This window comes from Anneissia japonica, unplaced genomic scaffold (genome assembly GCF_011630105.1).
Source record: "Anneissia japonica isolate Jap-2015-1 unplaced genomic scaffold, ASM1163010v1 scaffold401_len1656234_cov178, whole genome shotgun sequence".
NCBI classification, from domain to species: Eukaryota; Metazoa; Echinodermata; class Crinoidea; order Comatulida; family Comatulidae; genus Anneissia; species Anneissia japonica.
This window is the reverse complement of record NW_022745982.1, coordinates 512,321-530,660: the sequence shown is the minus strand read 5'-3', so window position 1 is coordinate 530,660 and position 18,340 is coordinate 512,321. Positions and strand designations below refer to the sequence as shown.

At 36.3% G+C, this 18,340-nt stretch overlaps 1 protein-coding gene across 2 annotated transcripts; it reads left to right on the top strand.

Moving 5' to 3' along the window:
• The first annotated feature begins 1,468 nt into the window (after nt 1–1,468).
• LOC117120161 (equilibrative nucleoside transporter 3-like) lies at nt 1,469–16,553 on the top strand. Of its 2 annotated transcripts, none has more exons than XM_033265184.1 (14): nt 1,469–1,598; nt 5,288–5,672; nt 6,400–6,481; nt 8,854–8,987; nt 9,599–9,690; nt 10,179–10,229; nt 11,073–11,158; nt 11,810–11,858; nt 12,965–13,062; nt 14,021–14,140; nt 14,272–14,386; nt 14,877–14,962; nt 15,305–15,501; nt 16,317–16,553. In XM_033265184.1, exons 1-14 carry the CDS (start codon nt 1,544–1,546, stop codon nt 16,438–16,440), a joined length of 1,674 nt encoding a protein of 557 aa, XP_033121075.1. In that variant the 5' UTR covers nt 1,469–1,543; the 3' UTR covers nt 16,441–16,553. The 2 variants fall into 2 exon arrangements, with proteins under 2 accessions (XP_033121075.1, XP_033121077.1); XM_033265186.1 differs by lacking the exon at nt 1,469–1,598 and adding an exon at nt 1,600–1,685.
• Nucleotides 16,554–18,340: the final 1,787 nt, after the last annotated feature.

Sequence of the window (18,340 nt, the reverse complement as noted above, 5' to 3'; positions counted from 1 at the left end):
GCTTCATTTTGACGATATAATGGTGATGTGATGATGATGAATTGTACTATTTGAAAGTGTCATTACCGGCCATCTAGAGGTATTATTTCATCAAATTTTCGCACCTCAGCCCCGATCATGGTGGGGCTGAGGTGGTTGTGGACTGACGGCTTTGAAATATGTAAAGGAAATACATCAAAGACAATGCTTTTAAGTTTTATCTTCTATGATACGTCACACATAATTATTATATCTCTGTGGCTGCCGAAAATCACTGATAAAAGATCATGAGAAATTTTTGGCGCTTCATATTGACTATATAATGGTGATTTGATAATGATGAATTTTAATATATAAAAGTGTCATTTCAGGCCATCCTAATGCACTGTTTCGTCAATTTTTTGCGTCTCACTCCCAACCATGGTGGGTGTGGACTCCCACATTCCAATACAGATCTGCGCCCGTGCACGCACCCCCTCCTGCATTCACCCCAGCTCTGTGGCTGTCACCACGGTTATTTCATTACCTGTGCGGTGCACAGTTGACACTGTATTTTACCGGTATCAGAACCATGACTGAGACCAAAAATTAGAAACAAGGATAGTGGAAATGTCCATCACAAGTTATAATTCACTGTGCACGTTAGGTTATCGATGTTTTTGCCGCCTACTGTACCATTTAAACAATGGCGGCGCCCGCGTCTGAAATCTGGAGGTGGTGTTCGGGGGAGGGGAGCTGGAGGGTGTCAAGGTACACTTTTCTTTTGGAGGTTGGGAGCTAAGTTCTCAATGAGAGTGTAAAGTGGGCGTGGTCGAATGTCAATTATAGTGTTTCGAAAGTGGTACGGGGGAGGGAGCAGAGCCCCCGAAAATATGACAATTTAGGGGTTTCAGAAGGCTTAATTAAATCTATTTTACAGAATTGTGATTTTTCTTCTTTTCCGGGGTGGGAGGAAAGAAAATTTTCTTTCCCAAGAAAATTTTCTTCCCCCACCCCCAGTGCCGCCACTGCATTGAAAATGTTTGCAGATTAAAAAGTCACGCTCGAGAATAGATACAAATCAGTTCATATCACCATATTTCCGTGGCAGTTCCATCATTTAATCATTGAGCCATCACCTTCGCCCCTCCCCCTCTCCCTTTTAAACCCATTCCAAGACTCTTAGATACGTCACTGGTTACCATGGTCATTTTTGGATAAGCTTTACAAAAAAACAAAAACAAAAAACAAAAGTGAACATTTGCCAATGCTTTTAGAAAGTTAACACCACTGGACCGACGGGATTTCATGTCGTTTCGAGCATTTGTTTACTCTGGGGAAACACTGTCATCTACCGGTTTGTTTAGATCAAAGTGAATGACGTAATTCCGTCGATTGCTTTATTGCTTTGACGACAAAAACCCCGAACAAACGATAAAGGTTATCATGTCGAGTTATAGGCCTATTGTAATATCTCTAATAGCCAGCTGACAGGATTGAACCAGATCCGAGACGATGACACGCTAATCTGACTTCCAATTATAGCACTGTAACTGTTTGTTGGGAAACTTCCTTTTGAAATTTCATGACTCCGCAGACGAATGACTTTCCGTGTGTGGTAGGCCTGGTTACGCGTGCTGGTAAGTGAGATAGTGTAGTGAGTTGAGTAATTCATGGAGGAATCATTATTTTCAATAGTATTACCAGTACAATATTATTAGTAATTTGTGAGTATTGTCTTTTGTCTAATATTAGGGCCCTACGCAGTCTACGCAGATTTTTCTTCACTCAAGTCCGCTCTTCCATTTGCAGTGATGTTTTGACTAACATTGACGGCACTAAAATACATTAGAAAGTAGGCACAATGATATATACCGTACCGTTGTGAATTGTTCATTAACAACAAGGTCTGGGCGGATGCCGGATTTGGCAGTAGGGGGTGCGTGCAAAACTTTGAAGAAATAGAACTTGTAGATGGCCGGAAATGACACATTTATAATAGTAAAATTCATCATCATCACATCACTATATAATTATATAGTCAAAATGAAGCCCCAATAAACATGATCTTTTTTTTTTTTTATCGGCGGTTTTCGGCAACCATAGAGATCTTAGTATTATGTGTGATGAACCATAGAAAATATAACTTAAAAAAACATCTCTTGGATGTATTTACTTTACCTACTTCAAAGCAGTGAGTCCACAACCTGTCCCACCATGGTTTGGGCTGAGGTGGGTGAGAAAATTTGAGGAAATATAGTACCTTTAGATGGCCGGAAATAACACATTTATATAGTAAAATTTATCCTCATCACACCATCATGTCTAGATGAAGCGCCAGCAAATTTCATGATTTTCTAATCAGGCTCTAAATAGTATGAGTGATGTACCATAGAAAAAAAATGAAGAAACAATTTCTTTGATGTATTTAATTTATTTGACCTACCTCAAAGCTGTGTGCATGGGAACTTTCACCTCAGCCCCACCATGGTTTGGGGCTGAGGTGAGAAAAGTTAAAGAAATAGTACCTCTAGGTGGCCGGAAAAGACACAAAATTCTTCATCATCACCAACATTAGGCCTATATAGTCAAAATGAAGCGCCAACAAATTCTCATGATCTTTCATTAGCTTTTTTCGGCAACCACAGAGATCTAATGTGTGATAAGGTACCATAGAAAATACAACTTAAAAACATGTCTTTGATGTATTTACTTTACCTACTTTAACCACAGCCCCACCACAGTTGTGGCTAAGGTGGTAAAATTTGGGGAAATTGTACCTCTAGATTGCCGGATATGACACTTTTATAAGTAAAATTCATTATTATCGATCTAATTAATCCAGTGATGTACCATAGAAAATAAAACTTTTTAATTGTCTTTGATATTTACTTTATACCTACTTCATGTGCCGAAAACCAATTTTACCTTTGCATACTTTTTCTCAAATTATAATAAAGGCACGCGCACTCGAATCGTGTATGATAGGTAATTCAGATGTTTGTGGGCAGAGTACCGGTATCTTGCTATAAAACAAGATGTACTCTAGCTGCAGGCCTATCGCGCTCTTTCGTTAAAACCTGAGTCATTTATGCAGTTTATTTCAACAATTTTCGGGTATAATTTTCTTTATTCCCGGAAAGTGAGGGAGACCAACTCTTTCCCTTAAAATATGTGGGGGGGGGGAGGGGCGTGGCGTGTTCCCCTTCCCCAGTGATCTGCGTCCATGTGTCCGTGAAGAGTCCACATCACCTGAGGGCTGAGGTGATACATTTCAGAGCTGCTTTATTGATAAGCACAGCGGGTGATTCAAATGTTGTCACTATTTCTCGAAATTGCTGTTTTGATACAATACGTACTGTTTTAGTCATCGTATTCTCTTGGGCTCTGTAAAGGAAAATCATTTCTATCCTGTTATTGTACTTCCAACTGTATTTTTTTTACTTCTTATTGTCGGATAATCTACATGTTATTTTTACATACTGTAGGCCTACTATGTATTTCACTGTAAGAGGATAATTCAATTGTTGTTACTGTTTCCTCCAAGTTGCTGTTTTGATTGAATATACTGTTTTGTCATTGTATTCTCTATGGGCTCTGTAGGCCTATAATAATAATAATAATAATTTGCAATTTGTATAGCGCCTCTCGTTCTTGTTCTTATGTCCACAACATAATGATAATAAATAACAATAATGATAATGATGATGATGATGATGATGATGATGATGATGATAATAATAATAATAATAATAATAATAATAATAATAATAATAATAATAATAATAATAATAATAAAATAATAGTTCATTAAGCGCAAGTAAGCAAGCTCTCAATGCGCTGTACACAAAAAAAAAAAAAAAAAACAGAATAAGGATGTCATGTTAAATTAATGAAAAACTTGATGAAACTTGATGATAACGATAATAATTATAATAATACTCTTTATTTCGAATACAAATGTCCACACGGATATGTATTAGAAGTAGAATTAGCAGAAAATAAGAACTATTTTCCATAGGCCTATTTCATCCGAAGCTACGTTACCTACAATGCGACCATACCAAGGTTACCTATGAATGCCCCGAGGTAGCCCACTGTTCTGTTTTGGATCCGAATGTGGTTTTTGAAGGCCATTAACACATTTTCTACACCTGTTAGAAAACCCCTTCCAGCAGAAATAGATAAACCTCATCAATATCGGCGCCATTTTTCTAAAGTGACCGCAATCCGCAATCAGTGGTGGAAATAAGCTGTTGAAAACTTAATATTAAGATTCATTCCACTGCCCATCATTTAGAAAAAAACAATCCGAAGACTCGCATATAGATAAGGTTAGTAATACAATTGAACTAGACCTACTGTATAATTAAATCTTAATGATATGCCTATTATTTCTTGGAGCAATAGGCCTAAATGCTAATAAAAACACTAAACGGTTCGAATAATTTGCAAATTGGATCAGTGACCTCGCTTGACTCTGACTCTTGACTTTTCCCCCTTTTGAACGCTCAATCTTGGAATGTCTGTCGAATCCAAATATGTAATGAACTCTTTTCAACTAAAGGGATGTGGTGAAATCTAAGATTACGTCGAGAAATACAAGATTTAATTCAAAGTTTGTGAATCCATGCCTACTCATCCCTCTTAGTGGTCACTGAAAATTTGGTCAGCAAAAATATTACACTCACTCGACATATCACAACATATACCGGTAACACATCTAAATAGAGCCTTGTCATTTGATTGGTGATTTCGTATCACGAGACATCGGTTATTTACACCATTTCGTCTCGCTCATCAAATTTAGTTCCATTCGTGCATTTTTGTTCCATTCGTTTTGTCCCATTGCACGCCTCCAATTAATACTGTACAATGTTTTCATTGGTTGAAAGAATATGAACTGTACGTTCCATTCAGAAGAAGGGTAAACCTAACTTTTTTCCTATAAAATATCAAACGACACTTATCTATTTATTTTATTTATTTATTTATTTATTTATTTATTTATTTATTTATTTATTTATTTATTTATTTATTTATTTTTATTATTATTATTATTATTATTATTATTATTATTATTTAAGTGTGTTATAAAGCGAATAATGTAGCTCTGCCTCGTTGAATGAAACATTTTATCTTTCAACTCATGAACACATTCTTCCAATTGAACTCATTCATTATATTGTATATTAAATCATTTCCCCATCAGCATCCACTCACTTTTCTGATATCTCAACCACCATACCTCCTATATGTCCATACCACTAGATACGCCAGTGTTTTTCGTTCATTAATAGAAGTTTTGTTCTTTCCATCTATGAAACAGGTGTTCATAGGGTTATAGGCGTTGATAACGATGTTGTCAGTTTTCAAGTACAAGAACTGAAGATAAAGAAGAAAGTTATTTTAAGTATTCAGCAGGGCACGTTACAGCGTTGCATCATGGTCGGAGAAGCAGTTTACAGCGCCTTACAGAAGGGTGAATTTTATGAATATGAGTTTGATAGATGTTTGGATAATGCTTCTGATGTTGAGGAAGACAACGCACCTGATGAAATACCGGTACTCTTCGGGAAGAGTCGTGGTCATGAAATGAATATGTCGAGGGATTCGTTTGTTGAGCTACATGGTGGCCAGGTGACGGTGGTATGCAAGTCAGAAACAAAACTAGAAAAGAGTTTAGCGGATCCTAGGCCTATACCAAACGATAGGTACGTTTCCCTTGCGATTTGTTTGTTTTTTTGTTTTTTTTTTAATTAATAAAATATAGTAATATACAGATTGCGTAGGCATACGGTTGGCATTTCTCAGTGATTTGATGATGCACGCGCCTGGATTGGATCAGCAACTACAGGGGCCTATTCAATCCAGGGTTGGCGCAAGTGGGGATTCCCTCTTCCACTGGTGAAACTTTCCCCACCCCACAAAGCAATTTTGGAGAGAAAAGAAATTATATGTATTAACTCTAGTCGATTAAATAAGGCTTTTACACTCCTAAATATAAATTATCATAGTTTCTGGGGCCTATCCCCCTGGATTACTTCTGAGTTGAACGTCGCCCGGTTATGCCCACTTACCGTTTCGTCGGAGATATCGGACTCCCCGTCCTGGTTGCCAGACTAAACATGGCGCTCTGATTCAATCAATTGATTCATTAGTCAATATCGATTTATATGATATAGATAAAGATAACTTTCACCAAACCTGTCGAAAGCTATGGTAATTTATTTGAAAGGCCTATGCCTATGTAATCAATTTTAGAGTCTACGGTTAAAATATTTTTTAATGGTTTTCTCCGCCACCCTCTGCTTGGCCCCATGAGACCATCCGACCAAAAAGGGCATTATATATGGCTAATCTCTAATAATAATCCGAAATAGAATTTAGATATCATTTGTATTAGCCTACTGATGATAATTTCTGTTATCATTTATATAGATACTACTTAGCTAAATGGATTCTCTTGCTTCACGGGGTCGGAACACTTTTACCATGGAATATGTTCTGTACAGCTGAGGCGGTAAGTAGTCAAACCAAGAAATGAAGACAGTACTGCAAAATAATAGTAATTTTTCTGCTCCAACAAATACTCAAAGATAGTAGTTAATAATCATACGAGTATTTGTTAGGCCTCCTGTTAAACAGTAATACAGTAAATGATTAACTTTGATGTGGGTTACGGTATGATTCTTTCAGCTATCAGATAAGAGCCAACTGGAGGGTCAATTAAACTTGATGGCGGAAAACGTATAGGCCTATAACCAATTTTACAGTAAACGTATTATTGTTATATAATTAAATAATTATGGAATTGAAATGCAGGCAGTCTTAGGATGCTTCCTTTCCAATCCCAACGGCAATTTTTTTTGAAAAAAAACCCAGATAAACACCCTATAGGCCCTATGTGTGGACCCTTACCATCTTTGGATAGAAAACCTCTTGTTGCTCTGCCCGACACCGAACACCTGTATCGAAAACATAGCATCAAAACTGAGCATAATGCAGTACCGTATTAAGCCAATGTTATGAAGGTTTTTTTTTTTTTTTTTTTTTTGCAAAAGAAACACGACATTTTTCCACCATTTTACTTGCGGCCCTCAAATGAGTATAAAATCAAAACTCCAGTTTGACCCTCGGCTCTGCGACCTATGTCTACGCCTGTTGTATACTACTGTACATTCAGAACCTTCCTTTGATAAAAATGAACGCAACATATTATTCGTAGTGGAGCAACTATAATAATAATAAAAAAAGTGTATGAAATTCGATGCATGTATGCAAAGCATAAATTTAAAAACTGATTAGGGCCTATTCCAATGGTTTCTTGAATGGCAGGAAGATCACAGCGGCTACCTGCAATCATTGTTAGTTTGTAGGGTTCGATAGACTACCATACCACCCAAAACAGCATCTGATTTTCACAGATAGGCCTATTTTAATTAAGGTTAGGCTACAGGGTTCGTGCACATCCAATAGTAAACGTATTAATCTGGGGTATTGCAATTAAATTACAGTAATCTGTTAATTAATAGGTTCATGATCTTATCTGTTTTGGATAAGAAAACAATTAACAAAATTATTAGTAGATAAAACAAGATGTATCATGAACACAAACAATAGCGAACATGGTTGCTTTGGTTGACCTGATCACGAATAACGCGATTGTGGACAATATTGTTTTAATGTCACGAACACAAATCGTGACGAACATGGTGGTATACCTGATCATTTGCAATGCGTAGTAACGCAACGATTGTGTAGACCTTGTTACGATGTGAAAACACAATTGTAGATCATAGACGTAGATAAACGGAAGACTGACTGAACACTCAACCAGGCTAAATATAGACGTGGTAATGGACTGCAAATGTAGTAAAATTACAGGGCGGAGGATGTGAACTATTATTCTTTATCTTTCAACAGGAAGTGCAGACAGACTTGCCTGATTACGCAATAATCCATTGTTATCTTATTAGGTGGACGAGTCTTCTCATAGTTTTAGTAGCGCATTTCTATGTCAAAGGTGAAACCATAGAAATGCAGACAAAATGTCTGATTACGCAATAATCGATTGTTATGTTATAAGGTGAACGAGCCTTGTAGTTTTAGTAGCGTATGTCAATGTTAAAGGTGAAACCACGAAGTGCAGCCAAACCTGACTGATTAAGCAATAATTTATTACATAAGGCCTATTAGGTGTAAACGCCTGTTTGTAGTTTTTGTAGCGCATGCCTATGCCAAAGGTGAAACACATAGACACACTGAAAAAGAAAAGGGTAAAGTAAACTTTAAATAAAGAAATAATTAATGGAAAAGTATAGTCAATTTAAGGAAGGCAGGAAAGAAAGAAAGAAAAGTAGAGAATAGAATGAACGGAATAATCTTAAATGGAAAGAGATGAAAAAAATATTAATGATGAAAAATTAAAATATAACAATAAAATATTTTATTGGTATAATTACATTTAAATTAAAATAAAACAAATTACAAAAGTACTATAATAAATACAAAATAAATTGTAAAGACCTTTTAAAATAATTTGAACTAATAAATAATTATATTTTACATTTGATAGACAAATCTAAATATTTAAAAATTATAAACTGTATTTTTTTAATTGATTTTTTAAGTGTATTGTACAAAACTTTTAAATTATAAATTTTTAAATATAAAGTTGAATACCCTTGAAATCTCTTATACACATCTTATATATATATATATATATATACACGGAACACATAATAGGGCCATTGTTAGCGAGTATAAGACATTAAACGGCGTAGTCGTAATAAAATTGTATAATAGAGATATTGTAGTAGACTTCCAAAAGACCTAGTGTGATGTGATGTAGACCTCGTCCTAACTGCAGATAATCTGTTTTTTTCGTTACAGTATTTCACTGAACATAAATTTGGCGATGTAAGCGATGAATCGGAATACAAAGAAAAGTTCTTGAGTTACCTGGGTATTGCTGCGTTCTCACCTACCTTAGTCTTCATGATCATTTCACTCTTTACACAACACCGGTACGTATGCGTTTAACGTATGTCCCCATGGTACCAGCTACGTAATGGCTGATAAGATGTGAATGTCGATGTTTGTGTGAGTGTGTGTGTGGGGGGGGGGGGGGTGGGGGGGCGGGGGGGGTGTAAAATATCTTTAAGCACCGGGCCGTTGAGCAAAATCTGAAATTCTGCGAAGAAAAAAAAAAAATTAAAGAAGAATCACGACGGTTATGGATCACCATCATAATGATCATTCTTATCATCATCGTCGTCATCGTTATCACCACCACCACCACCACCACCATCATCATCATCATCATCATCATCGTCACCACCATCACCACCACTAATGGTTATCATCGTCATAACCACCACCATCATCGCTATATATCAACTGCATCATCATGTCATCATTATTATCGTCATCCTCATCATCATCATTACCGTCATCGTCATCATAGTCACCACCACCACCACTAGTCAGCATCATCAATATTATCACCATACACACCAACATCATCAACATCATCATCATTATCATCATCATCAATATCATCGTTGTCATGTACGTACATCTCTTGTCACTGTATGTGATGTTTTAACTCATTATATTCGCCTTCTTTTACTTTTAGGGTCTCCCATTGGAGGGCACCAGTTTGTCTAGTATTTTTACTGCTCCTCTCCTTGGAAACCACAGTACTAGCCATCATCGATACATCTGCATGTGAGTTTGCGCGATTGTACCATGGAGTCATAATTATAGATCCAAGCTTGTACTGTATTGTTTTATTATCGTTATGTATGGAAAGTTGAAGATTGTATAATGATCGGGACTTAGGCATGTGGCGGCAGCTATTTCTTCCACAACAAAGAGGTACGGGTATTAACGTGTTGATGAATGAGAGATAGTTCGGAAAGAAGGATGGCAACACACAACTCTTGTGGGAGCAAGCAGAAGCATGTGTGGTACTCTGGAATTTAGTTACTAGTATTAATATTTAAAGCATTTTTTTAGCATGAATTAGTCCAGGGGCTCCGAAAATTCCCCTACGTCCCCCTGCTTTATACCTGTCATTAATTTTTTCAGTTACCCATATGTATAAGCTTCAACAAACACTAACCAATAGGAAATGCTTAACAAGCGTGTTACAATTTTGTTCAAAATAATCAAACAAGATTGTGTAACAATAATTTAATTTATTTCGGTTTCAGGGCCTAAGCAATTCTTCATTATAACTATGGCGACGATTGTTGTGATCAATGGTAAGTCGAAGCCGAATGAAGCATTGAAATAAGTAGAAAATTTTAATGTAATTGTAGGACTATAATTATACTAATTATTAAAAGCCAATCGTTACTTCATCTCGACCTCCAATGCAATTTCTCTATCTCACTGTGCACTAATTTACCGATAGTGCATCTGATCGAAGGGAATTTTTGGTTTAAGTTATAGGCCTATTTACAATCTACCGTTACTTGCGCCGCCTCCTCGACTCGAGTATGGCAAGCCATTTTTAATATTATTATACATGAATTGCGCTTAAGTGGAATAATTCAACTTAAGTGAGAATTATATTTGACAAGTACAATATGTTGTAATTCTACTGAAGTAAAATAGGCCTACTATTACGCTTAGAAGTTTTGTTTAATGTTTCTAAAAAATTAACTTTTGTGGTTGTGTTTTCTTGCTTATTGTATTGTATTTTTATAAGTGTACTTTTTTTGTTCAACCCTGTAAATGGTGACTTTGGTCACTGTAGGGCGTAAATCAAATAAAATAGAAAATAAATAAAATGATAACATGCAATTAAACTTAATTCAAGCTTAATTCAGACGTAGACTTAAATGGTAAAACGACGACAATATTCAACTTATATTTTAAGCGAATGTGATTGATTGTATTGATTTTTGGTAACTTATTTTCACCATGAATAATTTTTATTAGCTTATAAAAACAAAGTGAAATTGTTTCACAGCTTTTTTTGGAAATTAGTACACTTAGAATATGGTAATGAGTTTTTCTTGCAGTATCGCTTTAGCGTGCACTAATTCGCCAATTTATACTGTAGATTTAACTAACTGTATAATCTTGTTGTACAATAACAGGAGCATGCGCAGTGTACCAGTCAGATATGTTTGGTTTTGCAGCAAAATTTCCACCCTCTTATATGCAATTTCACGTTACTGGACAGGTATTGTACACGAATCTTATTCAACCTTTCTGTGTTAACTTAAGTAAACGTGACAATATATAGCACTAAAATTACCTATACTTTGAAGTCGACTCAAATTAATTGGCTGTTATAAGTTCGCGAAAATATTAATTTCACTGCCAATTAACACTAATGCTGTTTTTTTTTTCCATAGTATAATAAATGTCGGTAACATGTTGTCTTATCCTAATGTTTATTGGGTTTTCTATGTTATTGAGAATAGACAGTAGGCCTACATATTTATAACTCGAACAGGTTTTTCCTGAAAAGATAGAAATGTGTAGCACCCGCTATGGTCTGCTTTAAGTATCCAGAATTCAGAAAGAAATGATATCTCAGCAGTTCATTAAAAAATAATCTTAGTTTATAAGTACAATAACATCTAAATAAACCAAAATCAAATCAAAAACAGGAAATTATTACAATAGTTATTTTGATGATAATAGTAATAACCTAAATTGAACCTTTGCAGAGCGGTTCAAGCGGCAAAATCTCGAAATTATTGGTTAATTGTTGATCTAAGATTATTATGAACTAATAAGCCTAAAATTCGAGTTTGACTGAAAACTGAAATCAAAAGCTTAATCTATTTAGATTTTGAAATCATTCATATTTTTTGAAATTTTAAAGGGCGTTGGAGGATTTCTAAGTGCAATTCTAAACATAATGTCATTGGCAGGTACGTTTATATTCTTATTTTTTAAATTTTTAGTTTAGGCTTTAGTGACAATAAATAAATATTAATTCATTTAATAGAGAAGTTCTATAAACAAAAAACACTAATTTATATAGACTGGCAGACTGGCATAAACTTGTACATATAATATAAACTAAATGCAAAGGAGTGAATTTCACTGTAAAAAGAGTTCCCAAATCCTTGTAGTCTATTTCTCATTCCGATGTTTTTCATTCGTAGAATCGTACACTTAGATTAAAGAAAAATTGTCTCTGTTTTTTTTTTCTTTATTAATTTAAATTTAATTGAGTGAGCCTTCAAGGCTCCTCATGTACACGTTTGTGCACGAAATGACCAAGGATGTATTATATGACCAATGACTTTTATGTCTATAAAATTAATTTAGAGAATGTGCCTATACCGTGCGCAACTTTTCGTGTTGGTAGTCGTGAGAGTGTGCCCGGCTTACATTGATTACCAACCAAATCAAGGGCCTACATAAAACACTATAGGGATTCCATTTTCAATTTGTTTACTACTATTATACATTATGCAATAAATAGAATGCTGAATATGGTACTGCTCAGAAAAACAAATTTCATATGCTGTTATATTACTGTATATAATGAATAAATTAATTTTCAATCGTGATAATTAGTACGATAATCCAGCTGTCACAAGACAAGTACAGCGTTGTGTTTGTCGCCAATCAATAGAAAATTCAAAATTAGTGAGTGGGAAAATAATCGAGCTCTCCTTTCACCCACTTCTGGATTCGCCACTCATGGGTACACATTTTTTCCGTCTTCTCATGGTTGGGGTGATGTAAGAACATTTGTGATTATGGCACCTTTAGATGGCCAGAAATTGCACTCTTAGACCAAGACTTAAAATTTGAATATATTTCCTTCAATTTTGAACAATTAGGGGGGAGCCGGCCCTTCCCCTCCCCCATTTTAATCCGCCACTGAAGATAAAAGCCGCCAAGCGATCGTTCTAATAGCTACGGTCAATATGCTATACTATTTTCGAGTATAAGCTAATTTTGATTTTTTAAAAATTTAATTGATAATTCTAACATCAATATTGAATGTTTATTTTTATTTCAGTATCCGATTCTTTACGAACTGCTGCCATTTTGTTTTTCTCCTGTTCGTTAGTCGTAATTATGATGTGCCTTGTGTCATATTTTGTACTCCTAAAACTCGTAAGTTGAATTTAAAAGTTGAATCGAAAAAAATGCAAGTAATGACAGCAGATAATATGCACACAATAAACCCACAGTGCTCAACAGACAACATGCTTACTCGGCCTGTAAATACACGCCCCCTCCCACTCCTCTCAAGCACACCTTGAGACGATTTTATTGTGGAAGGCGCACTACAAATATCCCACCATTACCATTATCATTACACGAAATCTCACATGCACCTACATACCCCACCCAATGCACCCTATTGTAAACATGCCCACAATCACTATTTCGTTTTATTGGCAAGCTCCAAATGAAAAATGTAACCACAATTTTTTTATTGGGCGAGGCCTTTAATTTGGTCCAATATTATGTTGAAAATTATTATCATTACCATTCATCATCAACATCACCGTCACCATCGTCGTCATCATCGTCGTCGTCATCATCATCGTCATCATCATCGTCATCACCACCATCGTTGTCATCATCATCATCATCACCATCACAGTCACCATTTTTATTCATTCATTCATTCATTCATTCATTCATTCATTCATTCGGTCGTTCGTTCTTTCGTTCATTCATTCATTCAATTTAATTTGTTTTTATTTATTTGTTATTTATTTATTTATTTAAAGATTTATTTATTTATTTATTTATTTTAAAAACATATTTAGGCAGGATAACATATACAGACGAGATCTTAACGCTGTTTTACAATATGGTCCTACTATAATACTGTACAATAAAGAACAAACAAGGAGGCAACCAAAACAACAGAATGTAAAATACAAATAGTAAAAACTTCGGTGAAAAACCATCTCCCGCCGGACACCAACCGGTATTTCTGATCATTGACCATAATCGTCATCGACATCATTATCATCTTTATTATTATTGTTTTGGCGTATAATTATAATGTACCTATTTTATCATGCCTAATTATGTATACTTTATCCTTATGTTGCAGCCAATCACTATTTATTACCACAGTAATGTAAATCAGGAATGTACTACGGCCATTTCGTACAAGAAAGTAGATGAACCTTGTGAGAAGCCGTCGCCGCCATATTTACTCATTGCAAAAGAGGTATAGAAAAATAAATTACAGACCTATTAATACAAGGCCCCATCGAGGCAACCCCAATATAAGTAAACTTGTCACGTTCATGTTTATCCTAAATTGTTACATTTATATTAATACTTTCTTTCTTTATGTAGATTAAGCTTCAACTTTTCAATGTTTGGTCAACGTTTTTCGTAACCCTCGCCCTCTTTCCGTCCGTATTAGCATTCGTTGAATCCTCGGCTCCGAAGCCACATTCACAATTACGAGGTAATTTCACGTCATTTTATTTTAATGCGCGCTGCATATTCGAATGACAGTGCACACTCTGGTTTTGTGTTGAATCGAGGATAAAAGATAAAATACGTGACAGCAAGTGGCTCCAGAAATTTGCGACTTAGGGGTCCAAACCCAGAGGCTGTCTCTAGGGCCTCGATCATAGAATCCCGGAATTAAAATTATTTATAGGGTTCATAGGGAGAGTTTTCATGGTTTAGTAGCCTTAGCCTATGGCCCAAATTTGTGCTTTTCAAAATTCAAGATTTAATTATTTAATGCACCTTCGCCATAGCTTCAGGCGGGGATGGGGATTTCCCTATTTGACACCCCCTCCCCCTCTCTACCCTCCACTGGCGCCACTACTGCGTGACAGCAATCGTAACATAAACGCTTCAAATAGCCTTTTTTCAAGATTTTTATAATATGAATATGCCCTTTTCTATTTGAATAATAAATTTGTTCCTTTTCATCGATTTTATAGAAACATATTTTACTCCCGTTTGTTGTTTCCTGTTATTTGCTACGGGTGACGCATGTGGCAGTTTTCTCTCAGGGCTTACTCAGAAAGTATGTATTATTATCGTAATGTCTTGTATTTAAATAGGCCTAGGTATGTCTAATGTCTTATAAAAAAAAACAAGACAATAGTAATTTTCAACAAGGATTTGTAAAGCGCCCATTCCACGGCAGAATGGAGATGGTGCGAATAACAATAGAATAAGCATGGAATTGTAACTTAATTACATGAATAATAATGCAAAATATTATAAAATGTAATTGTGTGAATACCTAACGTCATGTGATATAAATCCACCAATGAAATGGACTATATGTAGGTCCGTTATAAAGCTTTATGACATAGTACAAAAATTAAAACAAAATCACAAATTATTTTATTTCTGTCAACAGCCAGGACCTAGATATAGCTGGATATTTTGTATTGCAAGGATAATATTGTTTCCACTCATCCTGTTCTGCAACTACCGGCCTGAAACACGTACCTTACCCGTGTTCTTTACCAACGATATGTTTTTCATTGTCTTCAATGTTTGCATTTCACTATCACACGGATACCTCAAGTCAATCGTTATGATGCACGGACCCAGGTATTGTACGATCCTGTTGTCTATAACTTGATAAAGAATAGGCGGGCACACACTGCGCCGAGTGTCGACGTTTAATGATCCGCTCAGCCTGTCACCCACAATCGGCAGACGGCGGCGTCTCGTCTCGTCGTCCAACGCTCATAGAAGGGCAGAGATGGAATCGTCGGCCGACGGTCGTACGGCACAGGGTGTGCCCGGTTTTAGGCCTATGAATAGCTGACCAGTCTTTTTAAGATTATGCGCCAGTGCCAAATTCAGGGAGTGACGAAATGGACAACAACTAACTGTCCACCCCTCCCTCCCCATCCCAACAACCGTAAAGTCGTTTTAATAAGAGAACAAGTTCTAGGGAGTTACGCCTCCTGAACTCCCATAAGAAAAGGAAACAACAGTGGCGTATTTAGTCTTGAAATGGGGGTGCACGAAGGTGGAGTGGGTATGGAGGGGGATCGATGGTCAGTTGGAGGGAGGCTTATTCGCAAATAAGGTGATTTTAGGTAAATTTTAACTACTTAACCGTGATTTTTTGGGGGCGACTGGGGTGGGGGGGGGGGTAGTAATTTTTAGAGCAGCGTGCGCCCCCCACGCCTACACACCCCTAGATACGCCACTGGGAAACACCCAAAATATCCCCTGACCAATTTAGTCCTCGGTTGTAGTTACGTGTGACTCCACAGAAACAACCTGGAACTGCCTCATGATGTGTGGTACACAATGAAAAAGGTTATATTGTATCTATAACCTATATAACTTTTAGCTACACAAGCAGGGCATAAGAACAATGAGTTATCTTTTCTTCAATTTTGCCTCCATAGGTGTGTGACCGATCCGAAGCACAGTAGTACGGCTGCAGCTATGATGGCGCTGTTTATGGTTATTGGTATCTACATGGGTGTTCAAACTTCTCTAATTTTCCCTTGGATTTCCAGTTTATCGTGACGTCATTAAGCCATTAATAGGTCTAAATATTTGAATAACAACGTCAAGCCCTACATTATGGAGACTCAATACTTTGATCAATATTACTAATACCGCCTGAATTGAAAAAAAAATAAATAAATAGAACCATAACACTTAATATATTTTTTGTTTTTACAATTTTTAAATTGTGTATTTATGCATGTTTGTTTTATATGTCCAGCTTTTCACTATAAGCCAGAATTGGCTGGTTTAATTTGAGAGTGTGAATAAAGAACTACTACAACCATGCTACAGGATGGTCATTGTTACGGTCATGTAAAGGCCAACTCAGACAGCGTCGGCCGACGCAGCCCGACCCGATTTATCGTCGGGGACAGTCTTAAGGGCAACTCAGACAGCGTCGGCCGACGCAGCCCGCCCCGATTTATCGTCGGGGACAGTCTTAAGCCGTCGTGAGAAATATTAAACATGTTTAATATTCTAGGACGCGACTGCTGCCCCCGACGCACACCATCGCGTCAGCGTTTAACTCACACAGACCCGACGCGACAACAAATCGCGTCGGGCTGCGTCGTACGACGCTGTCTGAGTTGGCCTTAACACTCTCGGAAATAAACTGCAGCTGTGTGTGTTCTATAGCTGTATATTGGCATATTAGTTTCAAAAGTTTATTTAGTTTTTAGAATTAGTATGCTTACTATACCATTATATTTATAATATAAATTAGCTTGTAATACATGCAATAGTATAAATACTGATATTATATATACAGGCAATATAACAATCGTTTTTTTCTACCCAACTCTAAACAGAGTAAACTTATTTTAGTTGGACCTAGTAGGCCTAAATGTTTTCAAGCTCTAGAGAATAGAACGACATTATAGGGCTATCCTTGTTCAACGCTTTAAAAAAGTATGTATATTATTGTTTTTTATACAGTATTCAAATACGTTATAAGCTTTCAAATAAAATTAGAACATCGTTAACGTGAAATTGTTTTTCTTGTGAATTACCCAGCTAACAATATTACGTTATAAGAACGTTGTAATTAAACGTTACAGTTTACTATATTTTGTAGAACCAAAAGTTCGTACTTGTAACCTAATTTCACATTTGAACGTTCCTGCAACGTTGTGTGAACGTTATTTTGTGATGTACCAAACCACAACGTTTGTGTTATAAGAACGTTTTGTATTTGCTTGCTAGCCAACATGGTTTCCATACAATCGCTACACGCTATCACGGACAGCTTTCGGTATGCTGATTGGTCGGTCGAATCGGCCAGCCTTCCCGATTGCGTCGGGGACTGCTATGCAGTACAAGGGTTGCAGTAAAAACAAAAGAACTGTAGCGACAGTGTAGCGATTCTATGGAAACCAGGCTTAATAGACCCACATTCTTTCTTTTCGTAGGCCTACGCATAAATTGGCTGTTTGGCAATTTAATGGTTTTGTTCTAATTCGTGTGTCATTGTAAATTAATAACGTATTTGAGCATTATTATGCAATTCAACGTTTTGGTTGAATTTTTGAGGTACTGTATATTATTTTCTTGAGGAGGACCTGGGTCAGTTGTTACAGGGGTAGGTTGTTACAGTGCTCTTTTCCCTGAAGAGGAAAAACAGAGGGAGACATTAACCGGTGTCATATTTAGCACACTGTAATATGCATCACTGCCGGCCTTAGCCTGGCGATCCGACCGCGTGACAAGAAATGCAAATAAATGTTTGATTTTATACCTCAAAAGTAATTTTTTCATGACAAACCCTTTCTGTTATAGCTATACTTCATTATAGATGGATGAAGAAAGTTTATATATTTATGTGAATTGAAGATGGCCATCTGCCTAACACTTTCATAGGCACTGAGGTAGAACTATCTGTGTTTCAATATAAAAATAGGACGGGGGGGGGGGGGGG

Coding starts and splice junctions, on each gene's coding strand:
- LOC117120161 (XM_033265184.1), top strand. CDS start 1,544: ATGACTCCGCAGACGAATGACTTTCCGTGTGTGGTAGGCCTGGTTACG. Junction 1,599..5,287: donor AGGCCTGGTTACGCGTGCTG/GTAAGTGAGATA, acceptor TCTATGAAACAG/GTGTTCATAGGGTTATAGGC. Junction 15,502..16,316: donor GTTATGATGCACGGACCCAG/GTATTGTACGAT, acceptor TTGCCTCCATAG/GTGTGTGACCGATCCGAAGC.